At 60.2% G+C, this 18,987-nt stretch overlaps 2 protein-coding genes across 5 annotated transcripts in view; both read right to left on the bottom strand.

The window, feature by feature from the left end:
• Positions 1–14,004, bottom strand: part of TET3 (tet methylcytosine dioxygenase 3) — a 33,667-nt gene extending 19,663 nt beyond the window's left edge. For 2 of the 4 annotated variants that reach the window (XM_042801475.1, XM_042801477.1), the window contains exon 1: positions 13,759–14,004. In XM_042801475.1, coding sequence (XP_042657409.1) covers positions 13,759–14,001 — 243 coding nt within the window. In that variant the 5' untranslated portion in view covers positions 14,002–14,004. Of the gene's footprint in view, positions 1–4,856; positions 4,877–9,838; positions 9,955–13,758 lie in introns of those variants that run through there. The other 2 variants (XM_042801476.1, XM_042801478.1) reach the window with 2 other exon arrangements.
• A 1,702-nt stretch (positions 14,005–15,706) lies between these two features.
• Positions 15,707–18,942, bottom strand: DGUOK (deoxyguanosine kinase). The gene is made up of 7 exons (XM_032985115.2): positions 18,852–18,942; positions 18,357–18,469; positions 18,087–18,268; positions 17,470–17,617; positions 16,564–16,679; positions 16,353–16,452; positions 15,707–16,213 (listed from the first exon to the last, which is right to left on the bottom strand). The coding sequence occupies exons 1-7, from the start codon at positions 18,928–18,930 to the stop codon at positions 16,151–16,153; spliced, it is 801 nt and encodes a 266-aa protein (XP_032841006.2). The 5' UTR covers positions 18,931–18,942; the 3' UTR covers positions 15,707–16,150.
• Positions 18,943–18,987: the final 45 nt, after the last annotated feature.

Below are 18,987 nucleotides of genomic sequence, written 5' to 3'. Positions count from 1 at the left end.
TTAATTTTTTTTTTTATTTTTTTCCCCATTTTAAATGCCTTGAACAGAGGGAAGGGAGGAAGGAAAAAAAAAAAAAAAAAACAAACCAAACCACACATGCAGAGCCCAGCTTGGAGAGTTTCCAGCCTGGGCTGTGCTCCCTGGGAATAGTCCGGAGCCGTTTATAACCCAGCGAGTGGCGGGGGGGAGCCCCGGCGGGGGCACGGTGCCGGATTCGGGTACAGCTCTGCCCGGGCGGCACTTACGTGTGCGGGGCGGGAGGTGAAGCCAAAGGCGATGGCGGGACCGTCCGGGGAGGAAAGACGAAACGAGTTGTTCAAGCCTCAGCCGCCCCGGCCCTCCCCGCCCCCTGCAAAACCAGCTGGAGGAGCCATTAGCCCCGGCGCCGCGCGCACGTAGGGATGGACGGACGGACCGCGGAGGGCCCCACGCCGGCCCCCACAGCCCGCAGGGCTGGCTGGGCCCCGAAAGGCGCCTTGACACCCCATGGGGGGACCCAAGGGGGACCCCAACCCCGTGAGCTGGCGGGGAGGGACGGCCGCAGCTCCGCTGGCTGCAGGGGGGGAACGGCAGCCCCCGCCGCCAGCAACCCCATAGAGCCCACTGCCCTATGGATACAGTGCCCCATATATCCAGCAACCGGCATGGTCAGCAGTCTTAGGTGTCTAACAACCCTATATATCCAGTAGCCCTACAGATCCAGCAACTTATATATATCCAGCAATCTTATCTATTCAACAGCCCTATATATCCAGCAGCCCTATAGATCCAGCAGTCCTATACATCCAGCAATCTTCTACATCCAGCAGCCTTATATATCCAGCAGCTCTCCATAATGAGTAATCTTATACATTCAGCAACCTGCATGTCCACTAACCCCTTATATCCAGCAACACATTATAACCAGCAACTTAGATATTCCACAATCCCATATATCCAGCAGACCTATATATCCAGCAACCCTATATCTCCAGCAGCTCTATATAATCAGTGATCTTATACATCCAGCAGCCCTATATATCCAGCAGCTCTATATAATCAACAATGTTATACATCCAGTAGCCCTATATATCCAGAAGCCCTAAATATCCAGCAAATTATTATATCCAGCAACTTGGATATTCCGCAATCCCATACATCCAGCAGACCTATATATTCAGCAACCCTAAACACTCAAGTCCTACATATCCAGCAACCCTATATATCCAGTGACCTATACAGCCAACAACCCTATATGGCCAGCAGTCTATATATCCAGCAACCCTGGATACCCACCAGTCCTATGCATCCAAATCCCAAAGCAGCCCCACACCAACCCAGAAACCAGGGGACAAGCTGGGTTCCACCTGTCCTGAAGGACAGACAGCCGTCTGTCTGTGCGCCTGTCCTGCCTGCCCCAGCCGCCCTGTGAAAGCCAGAGCTGTTTCAAACTTGCTTTTCACCTTTTTTTTTTTTTTTTCCCTCTTTTTCTCCCTTTCAAATTATTACTTTCAACCTCCCTGCTGGAGTGTATGAAAAAATGAACTAAACCCACCCAAAGCCAACAGGGGAACAGGTTTTAAATCCTTCATCCTCCCAAAATCACCTGCTCACCCCCACCAGGGGCCCCAAAATTGCCCCTGTCTAAGTATTTTGGGGGTTTATTAAATCCTTTGGCACGAGAGAAATGGCTCCGCTGCAGAGAACAGAGAAACTTGGTGCATGCAAAGCGGTGTGGAAGACACCGCTTGGTGCCATCCCGCTGCAAAAAAAAAAAAAAAAAAAAATGCTCAATTTTTATTCAAAGTGGAGAGCCAGAGGAGAGCAGAGGAAGGCTGAACCGCACCGGCGGGGATGCCGAGCCCGTCCCGGTGGCATCTGGGTGGCGGGACATACACACACACAGAGACACACAGACACAACGCCGTGTGCCGGGGCTGCGGCGAGGACACGGCGGGGTGTTTGGGAGGTCAGCGGGCGCCGCTGCCAGCCAGCGGCACGGGCCGGCCAAGAGGCAGGAGGCAGCTTGGCTGCCAGCCCCGCGCCGCGCCGGTGGAGCCAGGCCAGCCCCGGCACTCGGCTTGTGGTTTTCCTCCTCTGGCAAGAGCCCTGGGGATCCTCCGTCGGGACGGTGGGGTTGGGGGGCACCGCCGGGGAGGGGAAGCCCTGAGCATCCCTGAGCGCAGAAGATCCTACAATAACAAACCGGCCCGGCCGGTGTCACCAAAGGGCTTTGCCGGGGAAGGAAATGCTGCCCGAATCACACACACACACCTCCCGCCCAGGGATTGATGCTCCCCCGCCTCGCCTCACCGCACCCCAAGAGACAGCAAACCCCCCTCCTGATCCCAAACCACCGCCACGGTCCTCAGGTACCAGCAGGGGGGATGCCGGAGAGGAGCCGAACGGTGTGGATGCCCTAAATCCACACTCAACGCACCCGAAAATGAAAAATAAAGGAAATGTGGGAAGCCCGAGCGCCGAGCCGGACCCGCAGCAGCCCCCTGGCTCCCCCCCGGCCGGGGTACCCACTGCGCCGGCTCACGGTCCCGCTGCCTCCCGGCGCTGCGGGCGGCCGCGGCTGCCTCTCCCGCCTTGTTTTCCAAGCTGTTTCCATGGCCCCAGCTGACCCCAGCGCTGGGTCTGAGCTGCTTGCTCCTGTCCTCATTTAGCCCGGAGAAAAGCCGGAATAGCGCCGATGCTGAGGGAGCTGAGCTGATTTACGCCGTGGGAAGCCCGGCTCTGCTTTACCCGAGCCCCGGGAGCACTTTCGTGGACTCCTGTAGCCATAACCCCTCTCCGGATGGCGCTGGGGCAATTATTTCACCCCCTTTTCCTTCTCACTGGGCTACAAAGAGCCAGTGGAATGTGACATAGTCCCGCTCTCAGCTCCTGCACCAGCACCCCACCAGCGCCGGGAGCTTCCAAGGGAGATGGGGGATTTTATTCCAGGTGGAAAAATATTTGTCCCCATCTCCATTCTCCTCATTTCCTCCAGGAAAAGGGTCTTCCCTTTTGGAGGGGCCACAGCAAGGATGCTTGGGGTGGGAATGATCAGGGAGGGGGATGCTCAGGGTGGGAATTTCAGGGAAAGGATGCTCCAGGTTGAGCTGCTCCAGGTTGGGGATGCTCCAGGCTGGGGATGCTCAGAGTAGGGATGCTGAGGGTAGGGATGCTCAGGATTGGGATGCTCAGGGCGGGAATGCTCAGGGTAGGGATGAGGGGTGGGAATGCTCACTGAGGGAATGCTCAGGGCAGGAATGCTCGGGGTTGGGATGCTTGGAGGAGGGATACTCAGGGTAGGGATGTTTGGGTGAAGATGCTCGGGATCGGGATGCTCAGGGAAGGGATGCTTGGAGCAGGGATGTTCAGGGAGGGGATGTTTGGGGTCAAGATGCTCAGGTGAAGATGGTCGGAGCAGGGATGCTCAGCACTGGGGACAGGCAAACGATGCCCCAGAGGATGCTCCCACTGGAGCAGCTTTTGGGAAGCAAGCTGCCGTGGCCAAACCACGGCATGCATTCCCACTACGGCGTGTCTTCCCTCCGCGGCGCGGAGCCGAGCCGGGAGCCGCCAGTTGGCGCAGGCAGGGGGAAAGGTTTGGCACGGCACGGAGCCGCGTCAGGCTCCCGGCTCCGGCCGGGCAGGGAGGGAGACAAGCTCTTGTAAAGGGAAAAGAAGGAGAGAGGAGGAAGAAAAAAAAAAAAAAAAAAAAAAGAAGAAAAAACACACGCAGCGCTATTTTTGTTTCTTGGAGCATTTTTTTCCTCAAACACAGCTGGCTCCTCTCATGCCGGCACTCGGCTACCAGATTGGCACCAGGGCCAGCTGGGCAAAGCCAAATCTCTGGCTGGTGGGGAACAGTGTCTGTTCTGTCCTTGGGGAAGGGGAAGGGGGGGAAGGGGAAGAGGAAGATGGGGATAGGGAGGAATGAGAAGGGGGAGGGGAAGGAGAAGAGGAAGAGGTAGGGGAAGGGGAAGAGGAAGGGGAAGGAGAAGAAGGAGAAGGGGGAGGAGAAAGGGAAGGAGGAGAAAAAGAAGGGGAAGGAGGAGAAAAAGAAGGGGAAGGAGGAGAAAAAGAAGGGGAAGGAGGAGAAAAAGAAGGGGAAGGAGGAGAAAAAGAGGGGGAAGAAGGAGAAAAAGAGGGGGAAGAAGGAGAAAAAAAGGGGAAGGAGGAGAAAGGGATAAATGAGGAGAAAGGGATAAATGGGGAGAAAGGGATAAATGGGGAGAAAGGGATAAATGGGGAGAAAGCGGGAGAAAGGGGATGAGGAAGGAGAGGAAGAAGAGGAAGATGGGGATGAGGAGGAAGGGAAACAAGGGGAAGAAGGGGAAGGGGGCCGGGAGGAAGGGGACAGGGTTGGGGAAAAAGGGGTCAGGAGGGAAAAAAGGCCCACCTGGGAAAGAAGAAGGAAGGAGGAAGCGTGTGGGCCAGAGGAGAAAGGCCCAGGGCCTCGCCTCGCCTCTCGCCCGGCCTGGCAGCATTTGCTGTCCCAGCCCAGCCACCCCCGCGGGGCTGGGCCGGATTTCGCAGCCCCACCGCCAGCGTCCCCCGCGGGACCCCGCTCCGTCCCCTTCAGCCCCCTCCACACCCCCACACACACACCCCCACACCCCCCCCGAGACATTTCCACCCTGCTGACTGCTTTGCGTTGCAAATCAGGGGAGGAAAAGCCGGTTTTGGAGGAGCGAGGAGGAAAGCCACCCCACACCCATGCACTAACCAAACTGCACCCTAATTTTCAAGGCTCTGCCCCACAGTTTGAGCAGGGAGGGGGGTCCCTGCACCCTCCTGGCCCCTGGGTGCAAGTCAGGGCTGTGCCACCTCGCACCCATGGGTGCTCAGCTCCTCTCCAGCCCATCCACGTCCCGTCATACCTGGGGGGATGCTGCGGTGTGTCCCCCCCCTCTCCGGGACGTGGGGGCTTCTCACACCGCCGCTGTGCTGCACAGCCCGACCTTTCAGCAGGGGAGGAGGAGGAGGAGGAGAACCGTGTGCGCCACCACCCTCCTCCTGCCCGACAAGCACGGGCAAGTCGGCAGCACGATGGCCGGCGGGCAGGAGCCGGGAGATGAGTGGGAGCCCAGCCCTGCCCCGTCTGGGAGCAGGGAAAACGCCGGCTCTGCCAAACCCAGAGCTGGTTTCACCATCACAACCCGTACCCTGTGGGGAAAAGCATCTCGTGGCGGGTGGGAGACACGACCCCTCCGGATGAAACCCCTTTGCCAAAGCCAGAGGAAGATGCACGGGGTAGAAAACACATGCTGGTGACACGGCTTGGCACCAGCAGAACCATTTTGCACCATGCTGTAGGAGAAAAAAAAAAAAAAAAACAAAACCAAAAACCTTTATCTCCCCCAAAATTTAAAGCTCCCCCCCTATCCCAGCTGCCTCCCCGGGGGCCGGTGCCGCTGAGTCAGCACTGGCACTGCTGAGTCACTGCAGCCACCTCAGCCCCGACGCCAACCGGCTCCGGCGATGAGCTCAGCCGCGGGGGCTTCGGCATCTCTCCGCTCACCAGCAGCCGCGGCACCGGCACTGCCGGGCCCGGGGAGCCACGCAGCGAGGCTTTTGCCAGCATCTCCTCCTACGTTTTGGGGTCTCACCGGCTTTCCCCCCCCCCCCGGCCTCGAAACCTCACCCATCCCCAAAACCAGGCCAACCGGCATCACCTTGAATCCACGGCTACCAAAACACAGCCGCCGGCTGACAGCGTTTCAGCTCTCCCACCCTCCGACCGGTGCCACGGTCCTCTCCAGAAACACCCCATCGTGTACCACCCGCGAGCCGGGGTGGCAGCCGCAGTCGCCATCCGCATCCTCCCCATCTTGCTCGCCGAAAAAGGACTGGGGATGATTAAAAAAGGGCGGAAAAAAAAAAAAAAAAAAAAAAAAAAGATAAAAAAAATCTAATTTTGCTTTTTTTTCCCCCGCTGGGGTCATCAGCACCGAGGGGGATGTGCCGACGCCGCCTCCGGCTTCCCCGGCCCGGTGACGGGGTTGATGACTCACGGGGAAGGAGGGGGGGAAGCGGCGCGTGCACGGGGCCGTCATGTTTGTAAACCTAAAAAAAGCCATGTGCGGGCAGGCAGCGTGCTCTGGCCGGCAGCACCGGCTGCCAGCGGCTGCAGGCGAGGAGCACGGGGACGGGCAGGGGACGGGCAGCCGCTGCCTTCGTGCCGGCATCCCGACCGGGGAAGGCTCGGCTAAGCACCCAGCATGGGTGGGAGAAGTCAGCCCCGCTGCAAGGGCTTGTGTTGCGATGGCTTTCATTTTAATTGGTGTGGCTTTACACGCAAGGGCTTTAATTGCAATTGGCTTTAATTGGTGCAGCTTTAAGCGCAAGGGCTTTAAATGCAACGGAGTTAAGCGCAATGGCGTTAAGTGCAACGGCTTTAAATGCAATGGTGTTAAGTGCAACGGCGTTAGATGCAACGACCTTAAATGCAGTGGCTTTAATTGCAACACCAACTGGGGTTTTCGAAGAGGCTCAAGGTCTTTAAAGCCCCTTGCCCTGTTGCTGCTCAGCCCTCTCCTGCACCCCATCGCCTCCCAGCACAGCATTCGCAACGGGCCGCAGCTCCCAGGCTGCTCCCCCACCCAGTTCGGCCAGGCTGGGAAGTGGGGGGCTGTGGTGACCAGGGCCGTGTCACCAGCAGCCACCAGCTCTGCGGTGACGAACCCTCCAGCCATTACACAGCATCCCCTGCCTCTGCACTGATGACTGCAGCAATTACAACTTGCTCCAATCCGTTTTTTTTTTACAGCATTTTCAGGGCTTGGGGTGGTTCAGGGTGTTTTTTTTTCCCCTCATTTGGCTGCGATGGAAATTGCAGGCTCAGGAGCTCACAGTCCCCAGCTCCCCCATTCGACAGCAAAATCTCATTTAATCAAAAGATGCGGTGACTGGATGTGCAGAAGCACTTCTCTCTTTTTTTTTTTTTTTTTTTTTTTTTTTCCCCTTAAGAACTGCCATTTTAGCTGTAGCAAACAAACACGCCGCATTGTCCCCGCGACACGACTCCCTCCGACAACCCGGCAGAACCCTGCCTGCAAATCCCCGCTGCCTGCGCACTGCCAGCCCCGTCCTGCCACCACTGAGCATCCCAGCTCCCGGGGAAAGGAGGTTTTGGCCCCGGGAAAGAGGAGAAAATTGGGGTTGAGCTCAGTCTGTGGGGCTGGCAGTGGCGTGGCGGGCAGATGTGGAGCGGGGACGGCGCTGATCGCAGCTGTTTCACCTCCAGCCTCTTCCCGTTTCATTTCATCTCCCCTTGGATGCTGGCCCGGGGAGGGGGGGGTAATAAAAAAAAAACCCAGCTCTTTCATCCTCAAAAATGGTCTGGCACCCTCTTGCACTGAGCTCAAAGCAGCGAGATTAAAGAGCTGGCAGAGGAGGGGAGAAAGGGGACCGGTCCCCAGGAGGGCTGGGTTTGGGGTCCATCGCTCTCGTCCCAGCCCGCACCCCGAGCTGTGGTGGGCACAGCGATGGGATGGGGACGGTGGGCTTTGGTGTCGGCCCCTTTGCTGCCGTCCTGTTAAAAAGGCTCCCTGAGCACACGTGGAGTGAGGGACACGGCAGGGACCCCGGCTCGTGTGGGCAGGGAACGGGGACCCCATTGCCATAGGAACAGGGACCGGGGATGCCGGCACATGCTGGCAGGGGATTGAGGACCCCAATGTCACAGGGAGAAGGACGAGGGAGCCCAGCACATGCACGCAGGGGACTGGGGACCACGATGGCATGGGGATGGGGACTAGGGACCCCGCACATGCAAGAAGGGGAATGGGAACCCCGATGCTGCAGAAACAAGGAGCAGAGACCTCAGCACGCACAGGCAGGGGACAAGGGACACCACTGTCATAGGGATGGGGACACTGGCGCGCACAAACAGGGGACCAAGGACCCTGATGCGGTGGGGATGGGGACCAGGGAACTCCAGCACACGTCGGCAGGGGGTCAGGAACCCCATTGCTATGGGGACAGGGACACACAATGCCACAGGGACAGGGGACACCGGCACACATAGGCAGGGGACCGAGGACCCTGATACCACATGGATGTGGACCAGTGACCCCAGAGCACACAGGCAGGGGACCAGGGACCCTGATGATGTGGGGATGAGGACCGGGGACCCCAGCCCGTGAAGACAGGAATCCAAAGACCCCGATGTTGTGGGGACAGGGACTGGGGACACCAGCACATGCACAATGCCATAGGGATGGGGACCAGGGACCCCAGAACACATGGGCAGGGTACCCCAACACATGCAGGCAGTGGACCAAGGACCCCAGTGCCGTGGGGACAGCTCACTCCCAAGTGTGCCAGCACCGGGGACACCCCAGGAAAGGCTTTTTGAGACACAGACCCACAGCACAACCGCGCGTCCCAGAGGCACCGCGCCACCGCTTTGCCATCCCTGTCCCCAGTGGGGCCAGCAAAGCCCCACCAGGAAAGGCCAAAGTGGGGGGTGGGACATTTTGCTTTTCCAAGGTCCCACCAGCTCCTCCTCCGAGCCACCTCTCCCCTTAATTACCTGCGATAAAGAGTCCACGTCAGTAATCCGAAAAACAAACCTCGTCACAGCTAATTAGGTGCCAAAGGCCAAGAGCAGGGCTCGTTTATGGGGTCACCGTAACAATCTGCAAGGACTCTGCTCCGGCGCTGCCCATCCCTCCCCAGCATGATGCAACTTCGGGGCCGCACCGGCGCTCACCGCATCCCGGCACCCCGGCACCTAGGAAGGGGTCTTATTTTGCAAAGCATCCGTGGATCCGGAGGCGGCCCCGGCGTTGGCGGGCAGGCGGGTGCAACGCGCCGGCGCATCCCGGGTGCGAGATCTGAAGCATCCCCGTCCCTCGAAAACACGTGGTGCCGAAGCCGCTCACCGCGGACTCAAAACTTCGGGGCGGCCCCATGTTTCGGCACGCTCTCCCTGACCTCGGGGACGTCCCCCGGTGCCACCAGCACCCACAGCCGGTCGGATCCTGCCTGCCGCCAAACCACGCTGCTCTTGGCACCGGGATAACCCAAATCGCCACCTTGGTGGGCAAATGAGACCCCTCCAAGGGAGGACATGCCGCCTCTAGTCCCCACCTCCATCCTACCCCCGTTATCCCCTGGCGTGACGAAAAGCCGGGGGCCAACCCCACCAGACCCCGTGTCCTCGTCACGGCGAGGGATGACAGCTGCCAGCGGACGGGTTACGTCAGGGTGACGTCACGCCAGGGGAGCCTCATCGCCCTTGTTAGCATCACCCGCCGTACCTCTGAGCTCAGCACATTTAGGGGATGGAGGGGAAAGGATTAATAAAAATAATATTTAAAAAAAAAAAAAAAAAAAAGCAAAACAAACAACTGAAAAGCAATGGGGTAATAAGGATGGGGGGGGTCACTTTAGGGCTTAGCCCCCCCCCATCCGTCCCCTCCCCCCCCAGCTGCTGGAGAGAAAGAAAAGGGATAAAAGAGTGAAAATAGTCAAAAATCACCCAAAAAGGGGAGCGGGGCAGAGCCGGGCCCCGGCCGGGCGGTGCGTGTCCGTCCCCCCCCCCCGGCCCCGCCGCTTTGTCCTCCCGGCCCCGCCGCGCCTCCGCGCCCGCCGCTGCTCATCCGCGCCCGCGGAGCCACAAAACACGCGCAAACACCGCGGGGGTGGGGGGGGGGGAAAGGGGGGCGACTTCCCCCCCCCCCCCCCCGCCTCAGCCCACCCCGGCGTTGCATGTCCATTGCGGGGGGGGGGGGGGGGGGGGAGGTTGCACGGGTGGGATGCCGTGGGGGATGCACAGGGGGGAATACAGGGGGGGGTGCCTGGGGGTGGGGGAAAGAGGGGAGGGTGTTTTTCGGGGCGGAGGGGGGGTACTTACCTCGCCGCTCCCCCCGCCGCTGCCCCCTCGCAGCCCCCGCCGGGCCCCGGCACGGATCCGGCCCTCAGGAGGAAGCCATCTTGTCTCCCTCTCCTCCGCGCTCCCTCACCGCCGCCCTGCTGCAGCCGGGGGGGTGTTTGACCGGCGCATCTCTTCTTCCCCCCCCCCCCCCCCTCCTCCTCCTCCTCCTCCTCCTCCTCCTCCTGCTGCTGCTTCTCCTTCTCCTCCTTCCCCCTCCGCGCAACACGCACCCCCCCCCCCTCCCCACGCGTAACCCCCCCCCACCCCCCCCCACGCAGCGCGACACCGCCCGCCCGCTCCCCCCGCCGGGGCCGCGAGCCGATCCCGGCCGCTGCGCAAGAGCGGGGGCGGCGGGGGGGTGACGGACAGACGGACACGGACACGCGGGGGTATAGGTGTGTGTGTGTGTCTGTGTGTGCCTCCTTCCCACGCCGCGATGCGCCCCCGACCCCGCCGGTGCCGCTCCCCGCCCCCCCCGCAAAAAAAAAATACTGGGTAACAGGACCCTCAAACCCCACTCGTGTGTGTGTGTGTCCCACGGGAAACTGAGGCAGCAGCCCACGCTGGTGAGCAGGAACAGCACCACACAGGGGACAGACCCCCTATAACAGGCAAGGGACCCCCAAAACCATGCTTTGCCCCCCCTCAAAATATTATCCTGCCATTAAAACCCCCAGCACCCTCGTTAATTTGGGGATGTCGTTAATTTGGGGACATTGTTAATTTGGGGCCCTCGTTAATTTTGGGGCTGTCGGAGCTTTGCAAGGCTTAAATCCCCCACCAAAACCCACACATCTCCTGGCTGCCCCCTTCTCTCCAAAATCCAGACCCTGGTGAGGAAAGGCGGGACACACGCACACACACACACACACACACACACATTTTCCCATGGGAAAAGCAGTGGGAATGGGCCGGCGAAAGGGTTAAGCCGGGGCTGGAGTCCTTAAAACAGCCCTGATGGGATCAGCTCCAGCTTTTCCAACTCCTGTCCGGAGCTGGCAGGTCTCCGCTATGATGCACACGTGTATTTGTAAGGGGGGAGAAGGAAAAAGGGGAGCGGGAAAGCAAATTCCCCCAGAGCCTTCCCCATCCAGGGCTTAGAGGTGATGCTCCAACCCGCTGTGGGTTTTCCAAGCCTATTCCCAACCAAATCGCTGGCAAAACTTCTACAAGGTCCCAAACGTTTCCCAGGAGCATCCTGGTGAAAACTTGTTTTCCAAAGGGATTTGCAGAAGGAGCAATCCAAGGAGCCCCAGGCCTGTGTAATGCCCAGCGGGACGGATAAACCAGATGCCGAGTCCAGGTGGAAAATGCAACCACAGACCCGACATCCCCGTCCCTGTGGTATTGGCTCAGGCTCATCTCTTCCCGAAAAGGCCGAGAGCCCTATTGCAACGCCGAGCCGGAGCGTGCCGGGATCCGACCTTTGCTCCGAGCACTGCGACTCCCACGGGAATAAATAGCATAAACCGGAGCCGGGAACTGGGTTTCCCCCAATGTCCAACCTTGCGCAACAGCGCTGCAGGCTGCAAACCCCTTTTGCCCAGCCAAGCTCGGCACCGCCGCGCAACAGGTCGCTGCAAAAAGCACGGAGGGGGGGATTTAATTAACACAGACGCCTCCTTCCTCCCATCCTCCTCCACCTCCTCCGGCCGGACAGGGCAGCACAGCCGCCAGCAACCACCCGGTGATTTGCTCCCCAATCATTTTAGCTGTTAACAATCACAACCGAGATCTGAAATATTTTTAGCGGAGGCATGGTAACGGCGAGCATCGCTCCGGATTAACCGAGGACATCCTCCCGGCAGGCGGGTGATGGTCCTTCGGGTGACACTGGGATGCGCCAGCCAAAAATGAGACGAACCCCAGGCAGTGCTTCATCCCCTCCACCACCCCGGTGGATTTTTGGAGACGCCAGACCCAGTTTGGGGTGAAAAAAAAAAAAAAAAAAACAACCCACCCCAACCCATTAGGAAAACCCCTCGAGATGGACAAATTTAGTAACTTTTTATTAGTAATGCTTTAAATGAGATTATCCCTAATCTCCAGCGTTTGGCACCGAGACAGCCTGCCAAATTCAGTTAAGGGCTCTCATTTCCCAACGTCAGGGACGTGCCGGGGATGTGCCAGGGACACCTTGAGCTGCATCACATCCCACCACCACCCGGCAAAGGGGTTTGGGGGTCCTGGTGTAACTGTTCCTGCTGGGAATGGAGCTTCCCGTGGGGTTTATTTAAGGGTTTTTCCCCCTGAAGGTGAGGGAGATGGGTCAGAGCGTCCTCCCCTCCACCAGCCCCGATCATTGCTGGGTGGGTTGGGTGGCTCTTGTTAGAAACCGGCGGCTCTCTGGCGCGGAGCGCGGCTTTGCTGTATATTTTACCACGGCAGTAATGAGCAGGTTCCCAAGACGTTGATTAGTTATGCAAATGGCAAAGGCATCGAGAGCCACCCGGGGAGGGCGGGAGAGGGTCCAGCGGTGCTGCAGGCCCGGGAGCAGAGCGAAACCTCGACCTCTGGCGTCTTCCCTCCTCCTCCTCCTCTCCCCAAATCCTCGTGGATGAGGACGCATCGCCCAGCGCGGAAATCAACTCCCAAGGGAGAGGGCACAAGCGCGGCTCCAGCGATGGAGGTACGAGGGGAGATGCCGGCTTTCCCAGGCCCGGCCAAGCTGGAGGAACGGGCAGAACCGGTGCTGGGGAAAGAGGCTGGCTCCCCGGCTTGCTTCATCTGCCAAACCACCCCGGGAAAGGCGCCGGGACGTGGGAACCGCGGCACACCCCTCGCTCGGCTGCCGGCACCACCAGGACCAGCCCGGGGTGAGCAGGGACCCGCCGGCACTTGGGTTCCCCGGGGGAATCCCACCACTGCCGACCCCGGCTCCGGCAGCATCTTTATAAATCATCTTTTTTAGCACATCCACCCTGGAAAAGCACCGGGGCTCAAATCCCTGCCGTCAGCCGTTTTCACCGGCGCTTTGCCAAGGGCAAAGTCCTTCCCCCTGCCCTGCCATGTGCCAAGAGCCAGCCGAGCCGCTTTGTCCCCACGTCCCCACCACCCCAGCCCACCGGCCGTCCCAAGGGCAAAACCTGCTGGATACAACTCAGAGGCGCAAGGCAGCTGCTCACCCCCCCCAGTACCCCCAAAAAGCAAATTAGCAGTAATTTTGGGGCGAGCAAAGTCCTAAAAATAAACCCCAAGCAGGAGATGTTTCCCCCTCCTCACCTCTCCACTGCAGAGACACCCCCCCCCCAGCCGGAGCAGACCCCCCCACACCTCTTTGTGCACGGCAGGTGTGATATTAAAAATCCCTGTTATAACCACCCCGGCCGGTAAAACCAGAAGTGCCGAAGGAAGGCATTGTAATTTTTGGTGGAGAAAATGCCGTGACTTGTTAGGTTGGCAATGCTCCCCCCAGGCATGGCTCTGGCCCCCCAACATGCCCCCTTCCTCGCCACCCTCTCCTTTTTGGGGATCCCCCCCCAATGGTACCCAGGTGGGTTTCACGCAGCGTTTTGCTCTTTTATACCAAGAAATTCAAAGAAATTCAATTTAAAGGTAGGGTTTGTCCCGTGCATCCCACTGCCACCCACCCTGCAGCAGTGTTTTGGGGATGCCTCAAGGACAAGCTGAGATTTTGAGGGGGTTTAAGGCATCAAAGCAGCTTTTAAGGCAGCAGAAGGTCTCATTTCCCGCAGAAATACCCTTAAAAAAAATAAAACCATCAACCAACCAAGGAGGGGCTTTCCCTGCCCACCCCGACGAGCCTCCCTACAACTTAGGGTGACGTTACAACTACCGCAAAGAGTCCACAAATCACCCCAAAAAGATGAAATTGTCCCAAAAAGGAGGGGGGCACACACAGAGATTGGGGGGGGGGGGGGGGGGGGGGGAGCACTCACCTCCCGGCGGAGCCCTTCGCACCTCTCCATCTCGCTCCGGGGCCGAACGTTAGATTTCGGGGCTCCCCCCAGCCGCGGCAGAGCGGGGGGAACCGGCGGCTGGATGGATGAAGCGGGTCCTCGGCGAGAGGGACATAACGCCGTCACCGTCCCCCGTGCCGTGGGGCCGCCGGTGACTTCTGTGGGAACAGAGACGGAGCTGAGCGAAGCACCCGGCTGACGCGAGTCACCCCGACTTTTCATTTCCACGCCGTTTCCACCCCGGGGGCGGCCCTGCTGACTCCCCACCCCTCCTTCCCCCTAAACTCCCACCAAAACGGGGTGCTGCGCCCCCCCCCCCCCATCCCACCCTTTTATTTTCATTTTTTCCCCCAACCCCCGTTTTGCGCTTTTTCTTTTTCTTTTTTTTTTTTTTTTTCCCTTAAAACCACGCCACTTTGCACAACTTCACCCCGCCGCCGCACAACTTCAGCCGCGCACCCGCAACTTTCCACGCCGCCCCCCCCACGCCCCCCCTCCCCTCCCCCTCCACTTTCCCATTTAGATATAAAGAGCATTACCGGAAAAAAGGGGTACGGCCCCCCCTTGGAAACGGGGGGCCGGGTGGGTTCGACCCGGAGCTAAGTGCATGCACGGCGTGGGGTGTTCGGGGGGGGGGGGGGGGAAGGAAAAACGGGGTTGCAATGTGGCTGCAAATTGTGGGCCCCCCCCCCCGGGTGGGTGTTGCAGAGGAGCTGCACGTTGTTGCTGCTGCTGCTGCTGCTTCCTTTGTTCTGCAGGCGCCCGCTCAGGGGGACCCGCCGGACCGGCCGGGGGGCTCCAGGCCAGCCCCCCGCACCCCCCACAATGCTTTGCAGCAAGCAAGGAGGGGGGGTGGCACCCAGACCCTCTGGGGTTATGGGGGGGGGGGGGTTGGAAGGGGGGAGGGGTTGCGGCCCACTGGTGTTGGAGGTTTTTTTGGGGGGGGGGTGGGGGGAGTTGAGGAGGAGGGTTGTGGGGATGTTTATTGTAGGGTCGCCGGGTATTTGGGGGGGGGGGGGGGGGGGGCGGGTTGTTATTGTAGGGTGGTTGGATGGGGGTGGGTGGGGTGGTGGGGGGTGCGTCGGGTTGTTCTTGTAGGGTTGGCAGCTGCGGGTCCATACCAGGTTGTCGGGCATGGGGCTGTGCCGGGTTGTTATTGTAGGGTCGCCGGACGTGGGGCTGTGCTGGGTTGTTATTGTAGGGTCGCCGGACGTGGGTCCATGTCAGCGTCCCCGTTCTGTTGTTATTGTAGGGTCGTCGAGGGGTGTGGGGGTGTGTGTGGGGGGGTGGTCCGTGCAGCTCCTGCTCTGTTATTGTAGGGTCGCTGGAGAAGACCCCGGGGGTGGCAGCCCGGCTCCTGTGTACCCCACCCTGCCCTACAGCCTGCCCCGCAGGCCCCCCCAAACCCCCCACCCCAAATCCTATCCCATAGCCCCCCAACTCCTGCCCCAAAGCCCCCTCCCCAAATCGCCCCTTCCCGCCCCAAACCACCCCATCCCCAACCCGGCAGGTGCCCCCACCACGTGCTCGGCCCCGCCCCCTGCCGGCCCCGCCCCCTCCGTGTTTATGTAGGGTCGCCATCCCCGCCACAACCTCCCCTAAAGGTAAAGGGGGGGGGTGGTGCTGCCATCCCTGCCGCCCCTCCAGCCTGGGGGGATTCCCCCTCTCCCAAAGGGGAACCCCTAAAGAGCCAACCCCTCTCCCCAGCAAAAAACACCCAACGGGTGCCAAATCCTCATGATTTTCCCCCAAACCCAGCCCAGCCTGACCCACGCTTGGGTGGGCCTCGGGGCACCGTCCCCCCCCACCTCCACGGGGTCACCCCCACCCACAAACACCCCAAAACTGTAGGAACAATAATGACAGGGGGTGCACAGCACCCACTGAAGCCACCCCCCCCCCTTAGCAGTTCAAGACGCACAAGAGCTCAATGTCACTTTTAATTTAAGGGGAAAAAAAAATATCTATATAAATAATAAAATATGGGGGTTGGTGTAACTTCTGCATGAGCCACGAGGATTTTTCGTTGGAATTTAACCAGCGCATTAAATCCACCTCAGGGAGCATCCCCGGCTCTGCCCGCCCCCGCCCAGGGATCCCCCAAAATGGGGAGGGGGTTGTGGCGGTGACCTGGTCCCCTACGCGTGCTGGGGGGAGCACGGGGGTCATGCCACGCTGCCCCGGAGCTCATCACACGGCTGCGCCTCCGATTATTCGCCTTAAAACCATCCTGTGCTTGTCCAGCACCTTAAATACACCCCTCGCCCAAAATAAAAGGATGGGGGGGGTGGGGGGCTGGCTGGGGCCTGGGACTTGTCCCTTGTCCTTGGCATCGGGATCTTCGGTCAGAGCTCGCGGCGGTTGATGCTCCTCAGAGAGGGTCGGGGCACGATGGCAAATCTTTGGCTCGCAGCGCCGTCTCAAAAGCCTCCACCTGCAAGGAGAAGCTGATTGAGAATTCGGCACCGGGATGGCCAAAGTTTAAAGCAGCTTGGAGAGAGAGGGCGTGGAAATTATTTTTTGCCGTGGAAAAATGAGGCTGGGAGGTGGGATGCCGCCTCGGCCGTGCCCACCTGCGCCATGAGGACGCCCTGCACGGCCGCGTCGTGCTCGAAGTCCTCGTCCACATCCAGCACCAGGACGGGCGTGTGCTTCACGCTCGCAAAGTGGACCCTGAAGATGGGAGGGGAGGGTTGAAACAAAGAAAACTCCCCCAACAGGGAGGGGGTGGGTCACCCCAAAACCACAGCCCGGGCCGGGTGCCGGGGCCGGATTGGGACTCACTCCGTGGTCTTCTCCACCAGCCAGTGCTCGTGCTGGGCGTGGAGCTGCTGCAGGTACCTCAGCTGGATGCTCCTCTCCTCGCTCCTTGCCCTCCGCCGCAGCCGCTCCAGGCACGTCTGCACCCACGTGGGAGACGGGAGGTTAACGGGAGAGATGGGAGAGACGGGAGGTTAACGGGAGAGACGGGGGAGATGGGAGGTTAATGGGAGAGACAGGGGAGACGGGAGGTTAACGGGAGAGATGGGAGAGACGGGAGGTTAACGGGAGAGACGGGAGGTTAACGGGAGAGACGGGAGGTTAACGGGAGAGACGGGAGGTTAACGGGAGAGACGGGAGGTTAATGGGAGAGACGGGAGGTTAATGGGAGAGACGGGAGGTTAACGGGATGCAGGAAAGACAGGAGGTTAACGGGAGAGATGGGAGAGTCGGGAGGTTAACGGGAGAGATGGAAGGTTAAAGGGATGCAGGAGAGACAGGAGGTTAATGGGAGAGATGGGAGAGACGGGAGGTTAACGGGATGCGGGAGAAACGGGAGGTTAACGGGAGAGACAGGAGGTTACCAGGAGAGATGGGATAGATGGGAGGTTAACGGGAGAGATGGGAGAGACAGGAGGTTAACAGGATACAGGAGTCTGGCAAAGCAGTCCCCAGGGGATGTCCGGGGAGGATGCTGCAGCTCCCTCTCCCCCAAATCCACTCTAGGATCTGTAGCAAAACTCCCAAGGACATTCCCACGGGACCGGGAGCAGGTCCTGCTCCTCCGGGCCAGCAATTTAGGCTTCAAACCCACCATTTTAGCAATTCCAGGTGCTCGACGGAACCCGAGCGGAGCCGAACGCCCGCCACAGCCCCCAAGCTGCCGAATGCGGGGGCTCCAGCCGGCACCCACCTCTGGCCAGCACCCACCTCCGGCGTTGCCCGCAGGTAGAGGAAGCCGTGGAGGGCGGCGCGGGGCCCCAGGTGCCGCAGGAGGAAGCCGTGCCAGTCCTGGTAAATGGCCCACTCCAGTGGCTGCAGGTGCCCGGCCTCAAAGAGGTTCTTGGCAAAGACGTACCTGGAGGGATGGAGAGAGGGGACAGGGCAGCTGGCGCCTCCAAGCCATCCCCACGCCCAGGCGGCTTCACGCCCATTTTTTTTCCACCTTTTTTTGCACCAATTGGGACCTGCGGGCATTTAATTAAGGTGGAAATCTTTAATTTGGGGCTGAGTGATGTATAAGGAGGGACACGCGGTGCAGCTCGCCGTTACCCAGCCCATCCATCACCCGAGGGATTTTAAGCCGCCGCCTGACGCAGGTGAGGACGGGGCGGCCACCAGCAAAGATTATTTGGGGGATAACGAAGCCTCAAAATTATCCAACAGGCGCGTTGCTGTAATGAAGCATCGCCCCAGGCTTCACTGGCGACTGTGGCTCTGCTCACCCCAGGGGTCCCAGGGGACACAACCCCGGCGGATGCTCGTTATCCCATTTAAACCCTTTCATCCCCCTGCTTTCCGATGTTAATTCGGGGGGTGCTGCGTACCTGTCGCTGTAGACGGAGCGCTCGAAGACCTGCACGGGGTGGGGGGTCCCGGGGAGCTGCTGGGGCGGCGGCTCCAGCATCGCCTTCAGCCGGCTGATGCAGGAGAAGGTCTGGAAGGTGTAGGACCAGCGAGCCGGCTCCTGGTACATCATCTGGAGAAGGTTGGCGGAGCCCACGGGCGCCTGCGGAGGACGAGCTGGGGGTTGAGGTTGTCCCAGCGCGGCGGGGTGCCGAACGGTGCCCGCGATGCAGCCGGTTCCCCGCCGTTACCTCCGCCGGGCCGCCGGCCGGCACCTTTCGCCATTGTGCCACGGGTTCGGTCACAAAGTGCCACTCGGGGAAGGTGGCACCCAGCAGCTTCAGGAAGGTGGATTTCCCCACGGCTGCGGGAGGGGACGGACACACGGACACACGGACACACGGACACACACACACACAGAGCGCAGGCTCAGCCTGTGTGACACCCCCCACCATGGGGTAACGCAGGTTTTCAGGGTGAACCCCCACCACCACCCCCAAGCCGAGCAGCGATAATAATTCATTAAACTGGACCCCGAGAGGCTTCAGGCTGCGGCCCCCTAAATCCCACCCCCCCCGCCTCCATCGCATCCCAAATCCTCCCGCCACCCCACCCCCACCCAGCCCTTTCCCCTGGCAGCCCCCCCCCCGCACTCCAAAATGCCCTCCCACCCCCAAAAGCCCCCATCCCTCCCCTTGTCACCCCGGGACCCCCCGTTCTCCCGCACCCCCCCCCCTCCCCGGTACCGATGTTCCCCTCCAGGGCCAGGCGCAGGGCGGCCCCGCACCGCCCCATTGCGCCACCGCTTCCGCCTTCCCGCGTCATATGCTAATGAAATGGTAATGAGCGGCGCGCGTACATGCTAATGACGTCAGCACGCGG

The sequence above is a fragment of the Tyto alba genome, unplaced genomic scaffold (assembly GCF_018691265.1).
Source record: "Tyto alba isolate M040663 unplaced genomic scaffold, T.alba_DEE_v4.0 Super-Scaffold_34, whole genome shotgun sequence".
Taxonomy (NCBI): Eukaryota; Metazoa; Chordata; class Aves; order Strigiformes; family Tytonidae; genus Tyto; species Tyto alba.
Note: the sequence above shows the minus strand (reverse complement) of the source record. Positions and strands in the feature narration are given on the sequence as shown.